The sequence below is a fragment of the Podarcis gaigeae genome (genome assembly GCF_964106915.1).
Source record: "Podarcis gaigeae genome assembly, chromosome: 8".
Lineage (NCBI taxonomy): Eukaryota > Metazoa > Chordata > Lepidosauria > Squamata > Lacertidae > Podarcis > Podarcis gaigeae.
In genome coordinates this window covers 25270257-25293553 of record NC_139684.1, presented here as the reverse complement: position 1 = coordinate 25293553, position 23297 = coordinate 25270257, and the positions used below count along the sequence as shown (strand labels likewise).

Here is a 23297-nt window from a genome sequence, read left to right as displayed (position 1 = left end):
CAGCAAGCCGCTGCCCCACAACCCTGTCCTAAACTTGTTAAGGCTCCGGGAGTGAGAGGGTTAAAGGGGCGTCGCCCAGGATGCCGAGCAAGCGATAGCAACTCACCCTCTGGTGTCCTTATATGGATTGAGACGTCAGAGGGGGCGGAGCCCCCTGACGTGTCGAAGGGAGGCTCTCCCTTCCCGGAAGAAGTGGTGCCGCAGGTACCATGGAGGAGGATCATAGGCAGTCGCTGCGGCGGGCTCGGCTGCGCCTAGTGAAGGAGTTGCAAGTGGAACCCCTCTGGGAGCTGCTGCTGCACCAAGAGATCTTCACCCCGGATATGATCGAGGAGATCCAGGTGTGCCTTTTTCTCCCTTCCCCCGCACAAGCGGCCCCTTTGTTTTCTTCCAGCCTTCCCCAAGTTTCACTTCCTAAAAGGCTGATCCTACCTCAAGTGCTTGGCAGTATTTGAGGCTGTGATCCTGTATGTGCCCTTACAGGAAAGTAAGCCCCGTTGAACTCTGCCTTGTGTCTATTTTGGCTCTTGGATTGCTTTCATTTATCTGGTGGTGAGCGCCATCCATTGTTATAGTATTTACTTCTGAGTAAACACAGATCGGATTGTGCTGCTGGGAGAAGTTTTAGGGGTGCCTTAAATATTTTAGGCTGCTTTTCTGGGGCAGTGCCTGTCCAGAATGGCATTCAGTAAAAAATGCAGAAGTTACAAATGTTATGATATGAATACTAAGCAGCTGCGAACCAGCTCGATGTTTACATCACATGATGAGTCTAAGCGTGGGATAGGATGTTCCAATCTGTTCTCAGTGTTGTGTTCTCAGTGTAACATGAGACCTTCCTGTTGTTTGTGTCCGGGAGGAGTCAGTCAGTTGCTCGGAGGATTCTGAGTGAGAAGTCATGCTTTTGTACAGTGTACAGTCAGGAATAAAAGTAGCAATGAAATAGATTACTTTTCGACTGTTTTCTTTCTCCTGCTGCTATGCAAGGGGGAAGGGGGTGTGCACCTTTCATGAGGGAGGTGTCGCTTATCCAAGACCTTCCTGGTCTGTCTGGATACCAGCCAGGGTAGGTCACCGGCAACAGGCCCCGACTGCCTGGGAAGAGGAGCCAGCCTTTGCCAAGGGGGCCAGTTTCCAACAACAAATAGTCCAGAATTTAAAATTTTGAAAACATAACTCTGTTTTCAGCAGAACTGAAAGAACATTACTGAGACTTATCGCCCAGAAAATGGACATCGTTTTGAAAGTGTGACTTAAGCCAGGGATGATGAAGTTGTGGCTCTCCAGGTGTTGTTGGACTCGGACTCCAGGGATAATGGGATATGTAGTCCGGCATGATGGGGTGGGGGTTGGGTGAAGGTGCTGCTGCATCACACTGTTGATTCCTGTAAAGCTTGTGGCCTACTAAGATCTCTCAATCCATTTCATGTGTCAGACCAGGTGTCCCCCATCTTATATTTATGCATTTGATTATTCCTGCCTAATTGTAGAACCGTACACTTGTCCCTATTGCAATTTGTTGTGTTAGATTTGGCTTAGTTCTCTAATCTGCTAATGTCATACTGAATCCTGATTCTACCTTCTGCGGGACTAGTTACCCCTCCCAGTTTGGTGCCATCTTCAAATTTGATGAGCCGTCCCTCAATTCCTTCATCCCAATCATATATAAAGTTATTGAACAACACTGGGCCCAACAAAGGCCTGGCTTGCTGACTGGTTGCTGTCTGCAAGGCTGCCCTAGATTTGAATATTGCTGCCTAGCCTTCTGTCCTCCATTTTCTTCTTCTCCAGTATGCAAGCACTGTGAAGTTTTTTGTTTACAAATTCCAGGAGGAATAATCTTCATTTGTCTTCAGAAAGCAGGTACACGCCGAGACCAGGCCAGGCAGCTGGTTATTGACCTGCAGACTCGTGGGAAGCGAGCGTTGCCTGCTTTCATCTGGTGTCTCCAAGAAACTGGACAGAATGACCTGGCTGCTTTGCTGAGCGCAGGAGGTGACCAGCCACAGTTGCACCCAGCTGCTCTAAAGCCAGTTGAAATCCATCCACATTCTAAACCAAGGGATCCACGTATGATTTCTTCTCTGATCTTGTTTCAGTTGGGGATTTTATAATCTCATTTTAGCATGCCTCCATGATCCTGAAACTATATCTATAGAAATCAGGGTGAAAAACAAACAGAGGCCATTTATTGTTAATACTGCAACCCAGTGTTGCGGTGTAGAGCTTTCCTGTTCAAGCTAACAACCAGCCATACCTTTTCCCAAGACACTCCATGCCATATACCCTCCTTTGCTTGTACTCCTTGTACTCTTCATACACTTAAATCAGTCAATGCAGATATAGCATGGGGGCAGGGAACCAGGAGAGGCAGGGTAAATGGAATGGAGTTTTTGGGGAAAGGGAATGGCTGGCACCTTGCTTGCATGTTTTCGTTGTTATATTTCAGTAATTTTTTTGAAACTTCTACAAACTGTGAGATTATTTTGAGCATGCAGATACATCCCTCTTATTTGGCTAGGATGGGAAGCTATTAGAGGGAGGCTATTGTAGAACATAAAAGGGACGCGGGTGGCGCTGCGGGTTAAACCACAGAGCCTAGGACTTGCCGATCAGAAGGTCGGCAGTTTGAATCCCCATGACAGGGTGAGCTCCTGTTGCTCGGTCCCAGCTCCTGCCGACCTAGCAGTTTGAAAGCACGTCAAAGTGCAAGTAGATAAATAGGTACTGCTCCGGCGGGAAGGTAAACGGCGTTTCTGTGCACTGCTCTGGTTCGCCAGAAGCGGCTTAGTCATGCTGGCAACATGACCCGGAAGCTGTACGCTGGCTCCCTCGGCCAATAAAGCAAGATGAGCGCTGCAACCCCAGAGTCGGCCACGACTGGACCTAATGGTCAGGGGGTCTATCGTAAAAATTATTATGCTTTATGAAGAACAGGCTTGACAGGCTCCTATGCAAGGGGGGTTGCAGTTTAAAACAGATGCAAGGAAATGTCAGAAGGAGAATGAAGATGGGACTAGAGAGGAGGAGAAAATCCTGTTATTTCCATTAAGCAAATTTTTGCTCAGTTACACTATGGTACTGGGACCCGGGGGTTGTTCTAAAGCAGGGGTGGCTCACCTGTACTCCAGCTCCCATCAGCTCCAGCTAGCACGGCCAACAGTCATGGAAGATGGGAGATGTAATTGAACAACATTTGCAGGGCACCAGGTTTCCCACTCACTGCCGTAGATGATTCTTGCTGCTATGCAGCATCTGTGCAGTGTTTACAAGTGAATAATTTGGCTTCTTGTATTGCATTGCTCATAGGAAACTTTATACCAGTTTAATCATTAATGGTCAGGTTTAATTGTACTGTGACTGGCCTACAATTGTTGCAGTGTGACTGCATACCAAATGCACCGAACCCATAATGACAGAGCAATTACTTGGAGTGCATGTGTGCACATCCCAAATCTTGGCACCATGTGAAACTTGTGCAGAAACACAGCAGACCTTATCCTTGCAGGTATTACGACTTCTGGAAATTTGCCGTTTCCTGTTCAAGAACTAAATGAGAGACGCCAGAAACCGTCCCGTGACATCATGGCCACTCAGGGTAAGGAGAAATCAGATTTCTTATGTCAGATTTTGATTTCTTACAAAGATTTCCCAATTGATGGTGTGTAACTGACCCAGTGGGTCTGCGGCACCATTCACATAACAAAAACTACCACGGAGATATCAAAAGTTTTCAAAAGTAGGGTGTCCATGCCTTGGCTTTTGAAAAAGAGGAGGTCCACTGCCTTATATACATTAAATATATTTCTAAATATTTATATTTTGACCTTTGTCTCATTCTCTAGGCTCTGTAGAAGAAAATACCAGAAGGAACGCTGAAACGGTTAGTTAGTTACTATTTCTGCAATCAGCATATTTAGGGTTTGTTTGCAGGTGGGTGGGAATGGGTAGCCTCCTTAATTTTTGTCCACCTTAATTTTTTCCTTGGCAGCTCAGAAGCATCCAACATACTGTGCTTAGACTAGCTTGGTACATTGGCCAGAATCACCAGTGAGCATGCTTAGGGAAGCTTTTTATGATTGATGTTTTAATGTATTTTTAACCTTCTGTTGGAAACCACCCAGAGTGGCTGGGGAAACCCAGCCATATGGGCGGGGTAGATATAAATGGTGATGATGATGATGATGAACTGGGTGAAAATTATTATTTTTTATTTGTATCCCATTTGTCTGTTAGAACACACTTATAAAAACCTTTGCAAACATATGAACAAGGTTGCCTTTGTCCCATGATGGCACAGTACTGCCTAACAAGAAGAGGCCTTTCCTAAAACCAAAGAATTGTAGAGTTGGAAGAGATCCCGCGCCCCCCCCCCGGCTCATCTAATTCAACCCCTTGCAATGCAGGAATCAAATCCTGGCACTGCTCCTTGAAACTCTTTCTAATGGGGATGTTCGGGAATAATAATAATAATAATAATTTTATTATACCCCACCCACCTACCTGGGCCTCCCCAGCCACTATGGGCATATTAAAAACACGATAAAACATCAAACATTAAAAACTTTGCTAAACAGGGCTGCCTTCAGATGTCTTCTAAAAGTCAGATATTTATTTATTTCCTTGACATCTGGTGGGAGGGTGTTCCACAGGGCGCAGGTGCCACTACTGAGAAGGCCCTCTGCCTTCTGGGGCCTCCCACTCACAGAGCCTGAGTTGTTGTCCTCTCCTTTTGAGACATACCTTTGGGCCTTGCTCCTGTGGGTTGTTTAATATATGGAAACTTCGTCTCCTCCCACCTCCAGCTAAACCAGCAGTGGGCAACCTCAGGCACAGGGCCCAAATATGTGTCTCCTGGCCTCTCTCACTGGCCCTTGCAGCTCTCTCCCTAGGCTCAGGGGTGAGGAGCCTTTCTGGCTTCATGGGCCAGATTGTTACTAGGATTGGCTTCGCAGGCCACATTTGATGGGCGGGCACATCGATTGACAGCCCTTTCATGTTCACCTTTCTCTCCTGGACGCTTCCGATGGCAAACAAGATGGTTCTAGCTCCCACCTCCTATGTTGCTTGACAGGTTTACGTCTTGAGAATGGACCCCTGCGGCTACTGCCTTATCATCAACAATGTGAACTTCAGCAGCACCTCTGGCTTATCCTCCCGGGCTGGGTCCGATGTGGACTGTGAGAAGCTGGAGAAACGCTTCAGATCCTTACGCTTTGAGGTCTTGACCCGACGGGATCTTAAAGCTCAGGTGAGAATTTCAGAACCAATGCAGAAAACAACACAGCCTTGAGCAGTACTTTATGGGCTGCTGTTTATCAGATTCAGGACTCCTATTATTATTATTATTATTTGTTATTATTGTTGTTGTTATTATTGTTACAGTCATACCTTGGATCCCAAATGCCTTGTGAGTCGAACGTTTTGGCTGCCAAACGCCACAAACCTGGAAGTGACTGTTTGCGAACATTCTTTAGAACATGAAAGTCTGACGGGGCTTCTGCGGCTTCCGATTGGCTGCAGGAGCTTGCTGCAGCCAATCAGAAGCCACGCTTTGGTTTACGAACATTTTGGAAGTCTTAACAGACTTCCGGAATGGAATCTGTTCGACTTCCGAGGTACCACTGCATTATTATCATTATTAATTTATTTACCTGCCCTTCACCAGCATGTCCCAGGGCTGGTTACAATGATTTCGTGATTCAGATTTTTTTTAAAAAAATTGGCCCCTGGAAAGACAAGATGCTGGACTAGATAGGATCCCTTTGGCCTGATCTAGTATCTTCTGCTTTATTTCCCTAGCAATCATTAGTCTTGACAATCACAAGCCCTCAAGGAATGTTTCCTTGCAGTGGGAATTCCAGCCCCACAGCCAAACGGGGAACCCAAATAAGGAACAGCAGCTGGAAAGGGGATGATGGCACTTCCCCCTTCATCCATCATCTCCAGCCTACAGTGTGGGAACCTGCATGATTAAGGAGTGTGTCCCTTCCCATAGGCTTTGACTTGATGCTTTCTTTCAGCAGTTTTGACACCAGGGTGGGGTTTCTAGAGGGGGCAGAGCTGAGGTTACCAGCTGTGTTGATGTCTTTAACGTGAGACCTTGGGAAATATCTGCAGGAGATTGTCGCGGAGCTGCAGAGCTTGGCCACGCGAGACCACAGCGCTCTCGATTGTTGCCTGGTCGTCCTCCTTTCCCACGGCTGTCAGGTAGGAGAGGCTGGTGCTCCATTCACATCCTAGGATTGTAAGACCCTTGGGGCAGAGAGCTGTCTCTCTTTGGATAATGGCTCTTCAAAAATCTTTTTAAAAGACATCTTAAATCGTCTGGCTTCTAGTTGATCCATTTTTATATAATTGAATGATTCTGTATATATTTCCATATGAGGAAAAAGCTAGTTTGCACCCCAGATTTTTAAATTTGTCTTTATTGTTGATGCTTTTATAATTTTATTATTAAGTTGCTTTAGAATGTTCCATGGGGAGCAATTCATAAATTGATCCTTCTTGTAGCCAAGATGGCAACATTCACCCACATGAGGGCACTGTTGGCAGGGTTCAGGGGAGACCCCAAGGTTTGCCAAAGTAAGTGTAGAAGAGAAATAAGGATGGGGACCACCAAAACATGATGGAGCATGCTCGGTGGACATGGAATGCTGTTTATTTGAGGAAGGGAGGAAAAAAGGGTGGAATGGCATAGTTTGGAAAAGGGTGTGGCTGGCTGCAACTTTGAACAGGAGCACTAAGGAATTAAATTTGGTTTGCATTTAAAGGCAAACCTGCCTAACAGGCACTTTCCAAACAATATGCCATCCTTTGAAATTCACACTTCTCCAAATTTTGCGGTGCAAAAATCTCCAGTCAAGTAAATGATTTTATCCACCTAAATGCTACTCAGAATAGACCTGTTGAAATTTATAGACCCAAGTGAGCCACGTCCATCAATTTCAATAGGTCTACTCTGAGTAGGAGAAACATTGGTGGCAGCACAATGTTTTCTGCAGTAGCTGTAGCCTCTGGGCCATCTACAAGGGTATCCCCATGTAGGGTACATGGCAGTGGCCATGGCGGAAGGTCTAGGAATTGCTAGCCCTTTAAATATATGACAGCTTTTAAGGCCACCTGCAAGGAAAGAGATATCAGAGAAGGCTTGGTACCTGGAAGTTGGCAGGAATTTCTTTGGATACCGTTGGCAGCCACCGGTTCTCTCCTTGCAGGCAAGCCACATTCAGTTTCCCGGTGGAATCTATGGCACAGATGGGCGGTCCATCGCTGTGGAAAAGATTGTCAGCTACTTCAATGGGACCCATTGCCCTAGCCTGAGGGGGAAACCCAAGCTCTTCTTCATTCAAGCTTGTGGAGGAGGTGAGTGTGTTGATAGGCCTCTGGGAACTCAGAGTCCAGGACCTGGAGGGAGTTGGCCGTTGTTCTAAGACAGCGGTTCTCAACCTGTGGGTCCCCAGACGTTGTTGGACCATAACTCCCATCATCCCTGAGCTCTGGCCTTGCTAGCTAGGGGTGATGGGAGTTGTAGTTCAACAGCACCTGGGGACCCACAGGTTGAGATAGGCTGTTCTAAGAGGACCAGAACCAGGTGTGCAGGCCAAAGGAAACAAAGGGCTAGTTTCCAGAGCAGAAAACAATGACTGGAAGGGGCTAGTGTGTCACTGAAGCTAGGTAGCGTTCAAGATTGAAGGCGTTTTCAGAATGGGGAGGGAGTTAATAAATTAAGAGGAGTACGTTGGAGTAGGCCAATGGCCCATCTAGTCCAGCATCCTTTTCTCACAGAGGCCAGTGGGAAAAACTCAAGGGGGACCCAAGCACAAGAGCCTTCTCCCTTCCTGTGGTTTCCAGGAACTGCTATATAGAAGTTTTACTGACTCCAGCCATGGAGACAGGGCATAGCCATCATGTCTAGTAGTCATTGATAGCCCTCCCTTCGGTGAATTTGTCTAACCCTCTCCCCCGACCCCCAATTTTTAAAAATGAAACTTTTCCATCATGTCATACAATAAAAAACAAACTAATCTAAATGAAAACCCCAAAAAGGAAGAGGGGGAAATACAAAGTCCTCTCTCTAAGGTAGATCTTAACCCATGTCTCCACAGAAAATGGTGGACCCTCTGAGCTCTCACCTGGGAGCTTACCTTTCTTCTCCCACCCTGGGAGATCTTCCCTTCCCTGCCTCTCACACAGGGTCCTTTGTCAAGTATGCATCACCTTCAGGTGTGTAAAATCCCCACAGTGACCCAGAGTAGAGGACACCGAAAATAATAAAAGAATGAGGGCGGGGCGAGTTTACAGATAAAAATACCGTATTTTTTGCTCTATAAGACTCATTTTTCCCTCCTAAAAAGTAAGGGGAAATGTGTGTGCGTCCTATGGAGTGAAAGCAGGCTGCACAGCTATCCCAGAAGCCAGAACAGCAAGAGGGATTGCTGCTTTCACTGAGCAGTGATCCCTCTTGCTGTTCTGGCTTCTGAGATTCAGAATATTTTCCCCCTTGTTTTCCTCCTCCAAAAACTAGGTGCGTCTTGTGGTCTGGTGCGTCTTATAGAGCGAAAAATACGGTATTATTCAAAGTATTCTCTCTAGGGTGACGTCCAGCTATTCCTGCTTCTGCTAAGTGATATTTTCCCAATCTACAGACCCAAATGTCTCAAATTCATTCATTTCCCCTTCCACACAAAAATGTCAGCAGTCCTCTTCCTGCACTCTGACATAGCAACTTTACCTCCAATAACATCAGCAGCCGTTCCTCCACGTTGGAAAACAACAAATCCTTTCGTCATGACGGCAGAAATCAGATTACAATCTAACCAAAATTTAAAGAAAGAATGGGTATGCATAGATTAATATATGGTAAAACGATGTTCCAAAAGTGATGTATTGATAATGTTTAGACTGAAACCCACAAAGTTAAGAGGAAAAACAGACAAGATTTCATGGTCAATAGCAATAATATACTGATTAAACACAATTTAAAAGATACCGTAATAAAGCTTATAACACCAAACATGGGTGGAGGGAAGTCACAGGGGACAAAGAGGGTGAAAATAAATAATAATATTTGGATATATGTATGTTGAATGTCATGTTAAATTGCTAAAGAATGGTTTGTTTGTTTTCGAACACATCATTGTAGTATTGCTGCATTGTAAGAACTATAATAAAAAAGAAAGAAAGGGGGAAAATCCTTTTATCTTTGTTAACAGCGTCTACCCTGTAGTCACATATATTAAAACAACACTCCATATTTACTTGCTTATTGTAGAATAGTTAATTCACATCCAGTTCTGTATCATCCAATCCTATTTCCTCGTGGCCATTATTTTCCATACTAATGTTTTTTTAAAACCATTTAAACATGCTATTGTGTGGTTCGTGTATTGTAGATGTTTTTTGAGAGGTCTGTGCCCTTGGGTTTTCTAGAGAAGAAGGACCGAGGGTTTGAAGTGGATTCTGACCCTTCTGCGGTCGAGTCGGATGCATCTCCCATCCAGGTGCCTGCAGGAGGCTCTGATCAGACGGATGCTGTTGCAAGCTTGCCTACCCCTAGTGACATCCTAGTGTCTTACTCTACTTTTCCAGGTGAGCAGCAGCAGTGAAGGGAGGCAAAAAGCTGCAGGTGCTTGCAGAGTTTCTTTCTTTCAGATTTTGCTTTTGGGTGGTGGTGGTAAGGATTCTGCCTTGCATCACAGATGCTCTCTGACCGATAAATTCAGAGTTGATGGATACATGGTAGGCTGAAGTTGCCCCCCAAAAAAACAGGTGCTTCCCCATAACTTTTGGACGGTATGGGCCACACAGAAGGAGCCCTCTATCCATCCAATGCATCTTTGCATGCTATGAGGGGTGAAAGGGGTCTTGGTCTGTGATACTTCCCAAATGGCAAAAAATTAACAAGTGTCTAATGTTGAGGCATGGGACGCGGGTGGTGCTGTGGGTTAAACCACAGAGCCTAGGACTTGCCGATCAGAAGGTCTGCGGTTCGAATCCCCACAACAGGGTGAGCTCCCGTTGCTCTGTCCCAGCTCCTGCCAACCCAGCAGTTCGAAAGCAAGTCACAGTGCAAGTAGATAAATAGGTACCACTCCTGCGGGAAGGTAAACGGTATTTCTGTGCGCTGCTCTGGTTTGTCAGAAGTGGCTTAGTCATGCTGGCCACATGACCCGGAAGCTGTGCGCCCGCTCCCTCGGCTAATAAAGCGAGATGAGCGCTGCAACCCCAGAGTCGTCTGTGACTGCACCTAATGGTCAGGGCTCCCTTTACCTTTAATGTTGAGGCCTAAGGCCAAACAGCTCTGCTGTTCCTCACCACCACGGATTGGCCCTGTTTTCAAGCATATATTCTCAATAAGGACTAGACACTTGATTTTTTAAAAACAAAATATTGCTGAGATTCTTAGGAAGCTGACTTTCTGCACCCAGTTCCGCTTTCTGCAAGTTTTCTCTCTGTTTCTGTGAGATTGCAGGATCCACATAACTTCTCATGGATCACCCCCACCCCCAATTCCTTTCTTTCAGGTTTTGTATCTTGGAGGAATAAGTGCACGGGCTCCTGGTATGTCGAAACCCTGGACCACGTGCTGGAACAGTATGCCCATTCCGAAGACCTGCTCAACATGCTTCTGAGGGTAAGCTCTGCATGTTTGAGCTGGGAGGCCTGGCTTAGGATCATAGAGTTGGAAAGAACTCTACAATTTCCACTAGCTGCCTCCTCAGTACAGGATCTGCAGTGCAGGATGCAACCTCAGTGTTCCTCACAGTTGGCTCAAGTAAAATGTCAGAGCAGGTTCCTTGGGATTCATAAGTGGATAACTAAATCCCTATGGAAACGAGGCTTCTCACTATCTGTGTATTGGGTTCAAAGCTTGTTTACTAATTGTGTTGAAAAAAATAAGAACTTGGTTGTGTGTGGGCTCAGAAGTCTTCTAAACTGTAGAATTCAATGTGTGCTGTGAAGCAAAAAACCAAAATATTGTGGCTTAACATCAGAATTAATTTAAAGTCTAGAATAATAATAATAAAATAATAAAATTTTATTTATATCCCGCCCTCCCCAGCCGAAGCCACGCTCAGAGTGGCTAACAACAGTAAAATAATACAACATTCTAAAATCTTTTCATTATACACTCAGTTCAAATCAAATTAATGGCAACCATTGGCTAGAGTTCTGTGAGGATTGCTAAAGGAGGAGGTCAGGCTGTGTCCTGGCCAAAGGCCAGGCGGAACAGCTCTGTCTTGCAGGCCCTTGAAAGATGTCAAGTCCCGCAGGGCCCTAGTCTCTTGTGACAGATCGTTCCACCAGATTGGAGCCACAGCCAAAAAAGCCAAGCTTTTTGAGGAAAGCCTTTTGAATAAGCTGGGTATGTTTAGCCTGGAAAAGAGGAGACTGAGAAGAGGTATAATAGCCAATTTCAAATATCTCAAGGGCTGTCACACAGAAGATGGAGCAAGCTTGTTTTCTCTTGCTCTGGAGGGTAGGACTTGAGGCAATGGCTTCGAGTTACAAGAAAGGAGATTCTGGCTAAACATCAGGAAGAACTTTCTGACAGGAAGAGCTGTTCAACAGTGGAATGGTCTCCCTTGGGAGGTTGTGGAATCTCCTTCCTCGGAGGTTTTTAAGCAGAGGTTGTTTGGCCATCTGTCATGGATGCTTTAGCTGAGATTCCTGCCTTGCAGAGGGTTGGACTAGATGAACCTTGGGGTCTCTTCCTACTCTACAATTCTATGATTCTAAATAAATTCGGACAAAGTCGGACCAAGGCTGAGCTGTGGTCCTTCCACCTAGCCATCTTTCTGTTGTCTGATGCTTGAAACATCCCTTTTGTTGATGCAATGCTTGTGTGTAAGAACAGGTGGAGCAAATGGTTTCTCCCTTCTCTTACCCAGGTAGCAAATGCCGTTTCTGCAAAAGGGGAATATAAGCAGATGCCTGGCTGTTTTAACTTCCTCCGGAAGCGATTCTTCTTCACAGCCAAATGAAGATGCCTTGGCAAAACTTTGCCTTTAACAAACCGAAGGGAAGAGACCAGCCCCCTCGCAGAAGATGTCAAGCAGCCAGATGCTGGTGAAGCAGCTGTCTTGTGGCTGGGAAGGGGAGCCTGTGTCCCTCCAGATGTTGTTGGACTACAATTCCCATCATGCCCAGCCAGCATGGCCAATGCTCTGGGATGATTGGAATTGTAGTCCCAACAATATTTAGAGAGTTGCGGTATCTCCAGATCTTACGGATTTGTTTCGTCTTGAAGTCATCAGGAGAGCAAATTTCATCACTCTACAAAGATTCTTCTCTTCTCTTTCTGGTTTCCGAATCGCCCATCGATCCCTGGAGAAAATGGCCTGGGAAACCAGTTTGCTCTCTTACTTTTTCCTGTGTCTGTATTGAGGGCATTCCAAATTACTTCTTCCAATTGCCCATCTTCCTTTGCGAAAGTGCTTGAGGGGAAGCTGTAGCTGTTAAGCCAGCTCATGTTGGAGGTGTAAACAGGCCGCAGATTAATAATAGAGGGTTGTCTCCAAAGTTAGCCCTACTCAGAGTGGATCCATGGAAATGACTCACTTAGATCCATTGTTTTCAGCGGGTCTACTCTGAGCAGGACTTGGTCAGCTACAACCAAATAATTTAAAAAGCACTTCGTTGGGGGAAGAGGATGTGTACGTTGTATGTGCACAATTAAATCTATATTTCTCTGCAGTCTGTCTTGTTCCTTATTTAGACTCTGTTGCCTCTATGGGTGTCTCTGAATCTGCTCAGTGGCAGGAGCAAGGACAGAACATGATCTGAAGAGCATCCCACATCCTCATAATTTTGACAATTCCATGCCCTTTTGGAGTCTGTTCATGCCCGTTCAGTTTATTTTTGGCAGGTCTGCTGAAACTTTTAAGAGTTTGCTTTACATGAAACTTGAGCCATCTTTAGGGTGCTCATCTGACAAATTTACCAAATGTGCCCACTCAACTGCTTAGTTCTGTGGAACTAGTACTGATACAGATACCACATAATACTCATTCTGCATTTGTAAGAAATTGATCTTTTAGTGTGGCTGCGCCCACAACATTGGAACTCCCTGCCTATTGACATGGGGCTGGTGTGTTCACTGTACTCTTTTCGATGCATGCTGAAAAACTTTTATTTAGGCAAGTCTACCCAGATATGTAGGGATGCGGGTGGCGCTGTGGGTTAAACCACAGAGCCTAGGACTTGCCGATCAGAAGGTTGGCGGTTCGAATCCCCGCAACGGGGTGAGCTCCCGTTGCTCAGTCCCTGCTCCTGCCAACCTAGCAGTTTGAAAGTACGTCAAAGTGCTAATAGATAAATAGGTACCGCTCCGGCGGGAAGGTAAATGGCGTTTCCCTGCATTGCTCTGGTTCGCCAGAAGCGGCTTAGTCAGCTGGCCACATGACCCGGAAGCTGTACACCGTCTCCCTCGGCCAATAAAGCGAGATGAGTGCCGCAACCCCAGAGTCGGTCACGACTGGACCTAATGGTCAGGGGTCCCTTTACCTTTACCTTTACCCAGATATGTAGAATGTGGACAGGTGTTTTAATCTGTTTTTAATTTATTTTTTAAAAAAAAAATTTCAATTTTCAACTGTTTTTACTGATGGTTTTATGGCATTATTCTTTTGTAAATCGCATTGAGGGTTGCTTTTTTATTTTATTTTTACAATCAGAATGTATATGAAATGAAAAATAAAAAAACATGATGTTTTTGACTTACAGCTGCTTGGAGAGTTCTTGCATTTTGGCAAATGCATTCCTTCCTGACAGGTTACCTTGGTTGTCTCTGTTGAGACAATGTGGTCATTGCCTTTGCATGTATTGGAGAAATTTCTGCTGGTTTGTGGGTGAAGCAGATGCTGGCAGTGTGAAAGCAACCTTTGGTTCTGCCAAAGGTTTTAGTTTTGCTATTTTTGTGTTTCTGACTGTTTTTAATTCTCTCATCTATTAAATCACCTTGGGATGGTGGTTGAGAAGGCCAATAATAAATTAGTGTTAATAAGAACTGAATAAAGCACCATAAATCAGTCTGCCAGGAGATGCCACTATGTACCTGAGCAGCACACGTTGAATTTTGTAACCCCTCATCAGAAGAACTGGAAACTGCTATTTAACATGTTGCAGTGGGCAAAGTGGCGGAGAATTGAAAAGAGGAGATCGTAGATACAAAGAAAAGGTGCTCCCAGCATCTGGGACTGGACACTCTTGCTTGGATTATTGCAATGTTTGCTTTTGTTTTATTGTGCAACTGATGTTATTATTAAGATAGCATTCCTGGCCGATTCTCTCTGGGCTCCAAGACTCTTTGCCTTAATACTGTGCCATCACCTACAGACAATGCAAAAGAAAGAGGAAGTGTGAGCATTCGCCTCAAAAAGCAAGAAGCATTGGCTTATTTGCCTTTGTATATATTCGTTTTTTAAAAGGTTTCATCTGTATTTTGATCATTTTATGATGTTTGCTGATTTCATTTTGTATGCATATTTTATATTCTCTTACAAAGCCACTCAGAGGGTGGTTTTTGTTGTTTTTTTAAAAAACAAGTGTTGTATAAAACTTGTAAATTGCTTTTTTTGTGGCATGTCCCCCCCCCCCACTCCCTTCATCCCATTTGTCTCACATGAACTGGTTTCGCAAATGGCAATGGTGGGATAGGGGCTCGATATGCATAAAATGGCTATGAGTGGGGACCTGGATTGGCTGCCAAAGACCCTCCCTTTCGAAACCAAAATCTCTCCAGCTGTCTTTCTCCCATATCCACCTTTGCTTTGAGTTCTAAAAACAGGATGGGCAGATTAGAGGCATTAGAGATGCCTGCTAGGTTGCCCAGAGACCTTTGGTTACCTGAGGCAAAGGTGATTTGCCCTCCCTTCCTCTGCAGAAACCACACACTTCCAATCCTTGTACAAAACCTGCCCAGACTGGCAGCTGAATCTGAGGGCCATTTCCAGTCTGAATGGGGAGGGCTTATAACAATAATAGTAATAATTTATTATTTGTACCCCGCCCATCTGGCTGGGTTTCCCCCGCCACTCTGGGCAGCTTCCACAAAAACCAAAAATACACTAATATGTCATACATTAAAAACCTCCCTGAATCTTAAGATGTCTTCTGATTGTCAGGTAGTCTCTTTGACATCTGATAGGAGGGCGTTCCACAGGGCAGACGCCACCACCGAGAAGGCCCTCTGCCTGGTTCCTTGTAGCTTTGCTTCTCACAATGAGGGAACCGCCAGAAGGCCCTTGGCACTGGACCTCGGCATCCGGGCAGAACGATGCGGGAGGAGGCACTCCTTCAGGCTTACTTTGGGGAGGGCTCAAAGGGGCAAAATATTTTGTAAATGATTTTGGGTGGAATGAATTTGAATTGCATGCCTATGGCAGCACTCTGTGGAAATCAAATGCAGAAAGGTGTGTGTGTTCCTAATGCACCAAATCCAAATTGGAAACAGAGCCGGGGAATTGGACGCTTCAGAAATTCCAAGGAAAACGTGGGTGTAGCCTCAGTCCCAAATGTCTTCTGTCTCTACTGAAACACCAGAACACAGCAGCATCCATATTAAGCGGCAAGGATGACGGACAGGCCTCAAGGTGTGCTGCTCACCTGCGCGATCCAGTCGTTGAAGGCAGAGACCCGCGTGAAGACAGACGGCTTGCGGTAGTAGTTGCAGCCAAGAGCGGAACCGAAACTGACCACTCCGTGCACCTCCCATTTCCCACTAGAGTTTTGGCAGTTGAGTGGGCCACCGGAGTCCCCCTGTAAACAAGTCAAGCAGAATTTGAAGGAGCTTTTGGGGAAGGAGATGTCCTGGGTCACCACGAATGCTCTGCGTTGAGGAATGGGGAATGAGAAAGTACAGGGGCATAGTTGGTTGGGGAAGGGCTGGGGCTCAGTGCTTAGAGCACCTGCTTTGAATGCAGAAGGTTCGACCTCTGGCTGCTCCAGAAGGGCTGGGAAAGACCCCTCTGCAGTGCCTGCTTAGCTTATACACAAATCCATGTATAAGCTAAGCAGGCTATAGCTTAGGGCTCCACTCTCTTGGGCCCCCCCCCAAAAAAAATTAAAGAAAAAACACCTGGATGTACATTTCCAATATATAAGATAAAAAACAAAACCTACAATTATTATTTCATGCGATAGCAAGTTTCTAGAGACTAGATTATGAGTCTTTGTAAACTGCATTTCATCAAGGAACTTTTGTTATTGCCAAATGCCAATGTGTTTGCATTATCAAGTTTGTTAGGAATAAAAACATCATTTTAAGTTAGAGCTTAATAATTATTTCACTATTAATGTACTTCTTAATTGTATTTAACTATTAATATACTTCTTAATTGTATTTCAGTTCAACAATTTGATAAAATACATATTTTGTTATGTGCAAGTGGCTTTGGATATCTATTAGGTCCATAAATTACCATATAGCATATATTCAAGACAAAAAACAGCGACAATTTGCTGTTGACAAAGGACAGCTGGACATATAAAGGACCCCATTATCTTCAGTAGCTTAGGGCCTCATCAAACCTAAATCCAGCCCTGCCCCTCTGGCTTGGGAAGCTGCTGCCAGGCAGTGCAGGCTATCTTGAGCTGGAAGGATGGTTCATATTACTGTTTCGGGGAGTGTGACTCAAATGCAAACCCAGCTGAATTTTGCCTCAATCCCTTGTGAAAGCCAGAATGAGTTATGCATTGCAAATCTGGTTCTTGGTACATCTCCTTCCGACTGCAAGGCGTGTTGTTACTGGCCACTGGATTGGGCTGCCCCTACCCTGACACCTGCATGCATGCACACACTCACGTTGCAGCTGGAGATCACGCCATCGCCGCCTGCACAGACCATGTTGGTTTTCACCGAGCTGCCCCACCAGCTGGCCTGGGAGCAGGTGGCATGATTCACCACAAGCAAGCGCCCCTGCTGCAGGATATCTGGCAATGGACCATTTGCTAAAAGAGACCAAAGCAAGAGAGTTATGAGATGGAGCAATGTCAAGCAAGGAAGTAATAGGCATCCTAAAAAGGTAAAGGACCCCTGACAGTTAAGTCAAGTCACAGATGACTCTGGGGTTGTGGCGCTCATCTCGCTTTACAGGCTGAGGGAACTGGCGTTTGACCTCAGACAGTTTTTCCAGGTCATGTAGCCAGCATGACTAAGCCGCTTTTGGCTCAACGGAGCAGCAAAACCAGAGCAGTGCACAGAAACACCATTTACCTTCCCGCCGGAGCAATACCTATTTATCTACTTGCAATGGTGTGCTTTCGAACTGCTAGGTTGGCAGGAGCTGGGACTGAGCAACGGGAGCTCACCCCATCGTGGGGATTCGAACCGCCGACCTTTTGATCGGCAAGCCCAAGAGGCTCAATGGTTTAGACCACAGCACCACCCACGTCCCACAATAGGTGTCCTAGTGCTTTGCTTAAAAAAAAATAAAGCCCTCCCACTTTGAAAGTGCTCTTCCCCTGTGAAAGAGACTTCCAGTTTTCTGCCTCATTCTCAGGGAACTTTAGAAAGCTGGTACGTACAGTGTTTATTTATTTTATTTTTATTTAGAAGATTTCTAAACTACTTGGTAGTTCCCCTGTCTTCATCCCCCTAGCACTTTAGGAAGAGGCTTATATTGTAACCTCGTGGTTGCGAGATGGCAGGGAGTGTTGGAGGTGCTTTTCTTTCCAGGAAACATTTCTGCAGGATTCTGCAGCCCCACCCACTGCCATAGGAGCCAACTTCTAGGGGCTGAGGGGCCTTCGGCACCCCCATAAAATATTTGAGGGGGCCGAGAGCCCCCACAGTTGATGGGCATTGCCATTCTAATGGTGTGCATGCAATGCATCCCGTGATTGATTATGTGGAGTGGGGCTTACCTGGGCCTCCCCAATATTTTGTTCAAGTTGGCACCCCTGCCCACTGCCCCCGACTGCCCATGCTTGCTGATCTGAGAAAAGCCCCATGAGAAGTGTTGCCTCCTGATGTTCCCAGGGTACTTCTAATTGAAACATAGGGAGCTGGGGAAAGCTGCAGAGCGAGATGGTTTACAGAACAAACATCTCAAACGTAGCTACCTCAAAAGTCAAGTGAGTGCAGTGGCGTAGCGTGGGGGTGCAGGGGGGGCTGGCCGCACCGGGCGCAACATCTGGGGGTTAGGGTTAGGGGGCGCAAATCCACGGGTTAGGGGGTGCAAATCCACGGGTTAGGGGGCGCAAATTACTTGCCTTGCCCCGGGTGCTGACAACCCACGCTACGCCACTGAGTGAGTGTGACAAAAACCCTGCTCCTTGCACATGAGAATTTCACCTAGAGATGCCCAATGGGGAAGAAAGGGGAGAATTTTAGCACCTGAGAAGAAGTCTTCTCACTCTTGGTGCTTATTGGAGCCAATGAGAGTGAAGGGAATCGACTCATAGAATTGTAGAGCCCAGCTCCCTGCAATGCAGGAATATGCAACTGTCCCTTACGGGATTCGAACCTGAAACCTTGGTGTTATCAGCACCACGCTCTGGCCAACTGAGCTACCCAGGTGGTGAGTCAGCCACTGAAGATTGGCTCCTAGGATTGGCCTGGAGAAATCACATGGGAGAAACACCAAGGAGAAGTGTGCCCAGAAAATAGTAGATCTAGCTGTAATGTAACACATGGAGACCTTTGTTTATTATTGCAATGCACCCATGGTTATTATTATTCTATATTTATAAAGATGACTGTATAATCTTAGACGGGGGCATAGCTGTGACTCTCATGAAAGGACCCTGCACTTCTGAGTGCATCACTGCACTGCTGTGCATTATGCTCCTCAAAAGGGCAATGAGTTGCAAACTGCTTGCAATTAAATATAATAAAAATATTTTTTCAATTTAAAAAATCCATCACGACACTTACTTATCAGCCTTCCCCATCCAGTTACGTAGCAAGGATAGTTGGCAGCTAAGATACTGTTAGCTTTGGGGAGGCAAGCCGTCTGGACACTGTTGCTCAAGGTGACATGCTGAGAAAGTTTGATGAGTGCAATATCGTTCCTGGTTTTGATGGAGAAAGAGGGAAAATGGGCATGAAGAGCAGGCCACATCCATCTGTTTATTTAAAGCATTAATATACCTCTTTAGACAGTTATGGCTTCCCGCCTAAGGATTCTGGGAGCTGTAATTTGCTAAGGGTGCTGGGTCTCATTATTCCCATCACAGAGCTACAGTTCCCAGAGTTCACTGGGAAGAGGGACTGATTGTTAAACCACTCTGGGAATTGTAGGTCTGCGAGGAGAACAAGGGTTTACTAACTAAAGTTCCCAGGATTCTTTGGGGGGAAGCCATGACTGGTAAAGTCTTATAATGGTTTAAAATGTAAGGTGAGAATGTGGCTTATGGTGTGCATGGAAACTAGAAAACCGTGCCAAGGGGATTCCTGGATAAATTGCCCAGGATTTTTTCCACATTTCCTAGGGTTTGGTCAAATGAATGCAAAGACTCTGGATTAACTGACAAGCCTCCAGGCCAATAGGTGGGGGACTTTTGGCCCAGAGGCTAAATGTGACCCGCCACAACTTTTGCTGGTGAGGCTGTTCCCCCCTCAAACCACACCCACTCACCCCACACCTGATATTGCATGTGATGTCAAACATGGGACAGGTAAAAACATGGGATGATCCTGCAGCTAGAAAGCAGGATGAAACCATGCATCAGCTGACAACTAAGGGGTTCCATTTTTCTTGGTTAGAAAATTCAGCCGCACAGTTTGTTAATGCTGCTGCTGGCTTTCATATGGAAAACGCAAGATTTACTAAGAAAAAATAAATGTATGATTTTGATGGCATGACAAATACTAGCATTGATTTGAAAAATAATAATATAGAAAATTAACTTTATCTGCCCTCCACCACCACCACCACTGTTGACCACAATAATTTCTTCTATTCTTGCTTCATGAAAAGCTATTATATTACCCATTGGTAAGTCTACTTGCATCCCACTTGGGGTGAACAATGATTTTTGATGGGGAAACGGCAACTGATCCTCTCTCGTTGGCTGAGAGACTGTGCTTTCCAAGGAAGACGCGATAAGTCCGACCAGAACTGAAGAAATGGAGGAAAAGAGTGAGGGATAAGAGCGTTTCTTTGCATAATGAAGAAGAACTACATTCTACTTAGAATAGACACATTGAAATTAATGGACCTGAACGAGTCATCTGCCTTGATTTCAGTGGGTCTTTCTCTGAGTATGACTAACACTTGAGGGTCTGGCTTGCTGGCTTCTCACAGGAATCCGGCTGGCGAATGTGAAAACAGGATGCTGGACTAGATGGGCCACAAGCTCTTATTAAATTACAGTGGTACCTCAGGTTACACACGCTTCAGGTTACATACGCTTCAGGTTACAGACTCTGCTAACCCAGAAATAGTACCTCAGGTTAAGAACTTTGCTTCAGGATGAGAATAGAAATCGTGCTCCGGCAGCGCGGCAGCAGCAGGAGGTCCCATTAGCTAAAGAGGTGCTTCAGGTTAAGAACAGTTTCAGGTTAAGAACAGACCTCTGGAACGAATTAAGTACTTAACGCGAGGTACCACTGTATTATGGATACAACCCAGTATTTTTTGCATATCAAACACTTTCATGGGCTACAGTTCATTTTGCCAACTGCAAGAAGAGCCTCGTTGTATCAGGCCAAAGACCCAACTAGTCCAATATCATCTTCTCTCAGTGACCAATATGTGATGGACTAAGCAAGGGGGAGGTCAGTACTCTCAGTATTCCAGGCAGGCTGGAAGGCAAGGATCAAGAAAGAATCCCTGACAGATGGACATCGAACCTCTGCTTAAAAAACCCCAATGAAGGAAAGTCACCACACTGCAAGTCCATTCCTCTGTTGAACAACTCTTATCATCAGAGAGTTCTTCTTAAAGTTTAGTCCATCGTCATTTGAAACCACTGGTTCGGGTCCCACCCTCTGGAACAGCAGCATATATAAACTTGCTACATTTTCCATGTGACAGCTCTTCAGATATCTGAAGATGGCTGTCATATTCCCTCTCATATTCACCTTGTCAATATCCTTCTCCATCTGTGGTGCTCATAACTGGACACAGCCAGTCAGGAGTGGCCAAATTTCCCAGAGTGCCAAGAATCCCAGAGTCTTAAATGAAAGCAGCTGTTTTATTGGGGTGTTGACATACCTGATACAGTGAGCTGCTGTCATGACCCAGTTGGTGGCGATGAGGGACCCACCACATGTGTGATGCCAATTCCCACCGGACAAATATTGAAGGGAAGCCTGAGAAAGAGAGGCAAGTCTCAGGATGAGCTTGAAGGATGCCCAACCCTGGACCACCCTTCACGCTACCCAAATCAGAGCCGAAACAAGTTTGCTCCTGAAAACCCTTTTCCAGATGCTCTGAGTATGCATTTTGTAATAAATGACATTTGACTCTGATTTTTTTTCTCCTTTCATTACTAGGACGTTGACAGGTTGACTTTGACACCGGGTACATTTTCATAGCTGACAAACCAGAGATGGGGCAACTTCCTGGAGCTGTTTCCTCTCTCGTTACAGGGTCAACTTCTTGAATTTGTGGTGGAATCCTGTTTCTCTGGCATGCATGGGAGCTCCCACCCCACAACCAACCCTTGTCTGTAGGCACCACAAAATACAGAGAGAATCCTGTTTTTCTGAGTCTTGGAAATTGAGCACACAGCAGAACATGGCAGCTGGGATGAATGGGAGGCGTCAACCCCACCCCCACCCCCAGTTCTCAGGAAAAGAGTCCATGATGGAAAGCCAAAGGAAGGAATCTTTTTCAGTGCTAAGAGACAGACAATTAGTTGGACAACAAGGCTGTATCTTACCTGCCAGGGCCAGCTGTTCTGCCGGGCATTCTCCCCTCCGACGACTCTGCTTACATTGGGCTTGTAGGCCGGGACCCCACAACTGAAGGCTGCAAAAAGGACACAGTGCAGACACTATTGGAAGGTTCAGCGCAACAGATGGATGATGCTCAAGGGAGCAAAATGCTCAGGCTATAACTAAGCACGCCTATATTGTTGCAAGAACCCTCTTTGACTCTACGCAATACCACCCCTTTCAGGGGTTGGTGGTGGCTGAGCTACTGGAAATCAGAGTGTGTGTGAAAGAAATGAGTTTTTGCTGAGTCTGTACAGGCTGTGTACATACACTAGACCTTCAGGCCACGTTCTCCCCTTGAAGAATTCTGGGCACAGCAGTTCACTCCTCAAGGAATTACAATTCCCAACAACTCTTACAAATGACAGTGCCCAGAACTCTTTGTGTGTGGGGGTGTGTGTGCACGCATTCTTTCTGAATGTGCTTCAAAGCTATTTTGCGTATGCAACCTGGGTGAGTTGGAAATGCAGACCCCTCCCCATCCCACCATATCTGCACACAGTACCCACAAAATGGCTTTCAGTGCCTGATACATATCAGAAAAGCATCCGGAGAGGTTTTCCACATCTCCTGGTAGAATCGATTGTGCATCTTGTTTTGAGGCTTGCATGAGCTTAATAATAATAATAATAATAATAATAATAATAATAATAATATTTTATATGCAGCCCATCTGACTGGGTTGCCTCGGGCACTCTGGGCAGCTCCCAACAAAAAGTAGAAATAGCACAATACAACCTCACAAACTAAAAACTTCCCTGAACAAGGCTTTCTTCAGATGTCTTTAAAAAAACCACATCACTGTTTATCTGCTTGACAAGTGCAGAGCAGTTTCAAACAGCATATAAGCAGCCTGTAAAAAAAATCCTACTCTGCTGCTATTAACAATGGTGCTCATTCTTCATTGCTAGACCATAATCGCTCCTGGCTGGCTTTTGAGTTGCCACTTCTCTGCGTTGCATTTTGAGAGCACCTCCCCATCCTGCTAAGGACAGTCTAGTCTGACCTGCTCTCCAGGCTTCCCATTCAAACACACCACTTGCTTTGCAGATTCTGACCAGAGGTCCATCTGCCCAGTGATGTGTCTCCAGGCCTCTAAGGAGCCTGAATAAATGAGACAAACCCCATGGTTTGTTCCTGGTATCAGACCCTCTGAGAGAGAATGCCTCTGCATGTGGAAATTCTGCTATTATTGCTGTCCTGGCCAGTAAACACTTGGCTGAGCTCTCCTTCATTCATAATCTAGATACTCTTTTTCTGAAAGTCGTCTAAAGGAGTGGAGGCCACTTCCATGCCCTGTGGCTATGAACCAGGCAATTACATCCTCTTATTTATCCTGAGTTTGACCCATACCCCCGTAGGCCAACGCCAGAGCAGCGAAGAGGACTCCAATCATGGCTGAGGACAT

The 23297-nt window shown here is 45.6% G+C and overlaps 2 protein-coding genes across 3 annotated transcripts; one reads left to right on the top strand and one right to left on the bottom strand.

Annotated features, from left to right (window-relative positions):
- The first annotated feature begins 57 nt into the window (after positions 1–57).
- CASP9 (caspase 9) lies at positions 58–16269 on the top strand. Of its 2 annotated transcripts, XM_083752723.1 has the most exons (12): positions 58–341; positions 1857–2070; positions 3509–3598; positions 3846–3883; positions 5075–5251; positions 6121–6210; positions 7218–7365; positions 9433–9591; positions 10527–10636; positions 11895–14971; positions 15305–15571; positions 16021–16269. In XM_083752723.1, the coding sequence occupies exons 1-10, from the start codon at positions 210–212 to the stop codon at positions 11985–11987; spliced, it is 1251 nt and encodes a 416-aa protein (XP_083608849.1). In that variant the 5' UTR covers positions 58–209; the 3' UTR covers positions 11988–14971; positions 15305–15571; positions 16021–16269. The 2 variants fall into 2 exon arrangements, with proteins under 2 accessions (XP_083608849.1, XP_083608848.1); XM_083752722.1 differs by having other exon boundaries at positions 15305–16269.
- On the bottom strand, positions 14249–23297 carry LOC310850511 (chymotrypsin-like elastase family member 2A; the record flags this gene model as incomplete). Its single annotated transcript, XM_083752030.1, has 8 exons — positions 14249–14334; positions 15610–15762; positions 16808–16953; positions 18881–19017; positions 19938–20066; positions 21165–21262; positions 21835–21923; positions 23243–23297. 8 exons carry the CDS (start codon positions 23295–23297, stop codon positions 14317–14319), a joined length of 825 nt encoding a protein of 274 aa, XP_083608156.1. The 3' UTR covers positions 14249–14316.

Coding starts and splice junctions, on each gene's coding strand:
- CASP9 (XM_083752723.1), top strand. CDS start 210: ATGGAGGAGGATCATAGGCAGTCGCTGCGGCGGGCTCGGCTGCGCCTA. Junction 3,884..5,074: donor CCAGAAGGAACGCTGAAACG/GTTAGTTAGTTA, acceptor GTTGCTTGACAG/GTTTACGTCTTGAGAATGGA. Junction 7,366..9,432: donor CATTCAAGCTTGTGGAGGAG/GTGAGTGTGTTG, acceptor TGGGTTTTCTAG/AGAAGAAGGACCGAGGGTTT.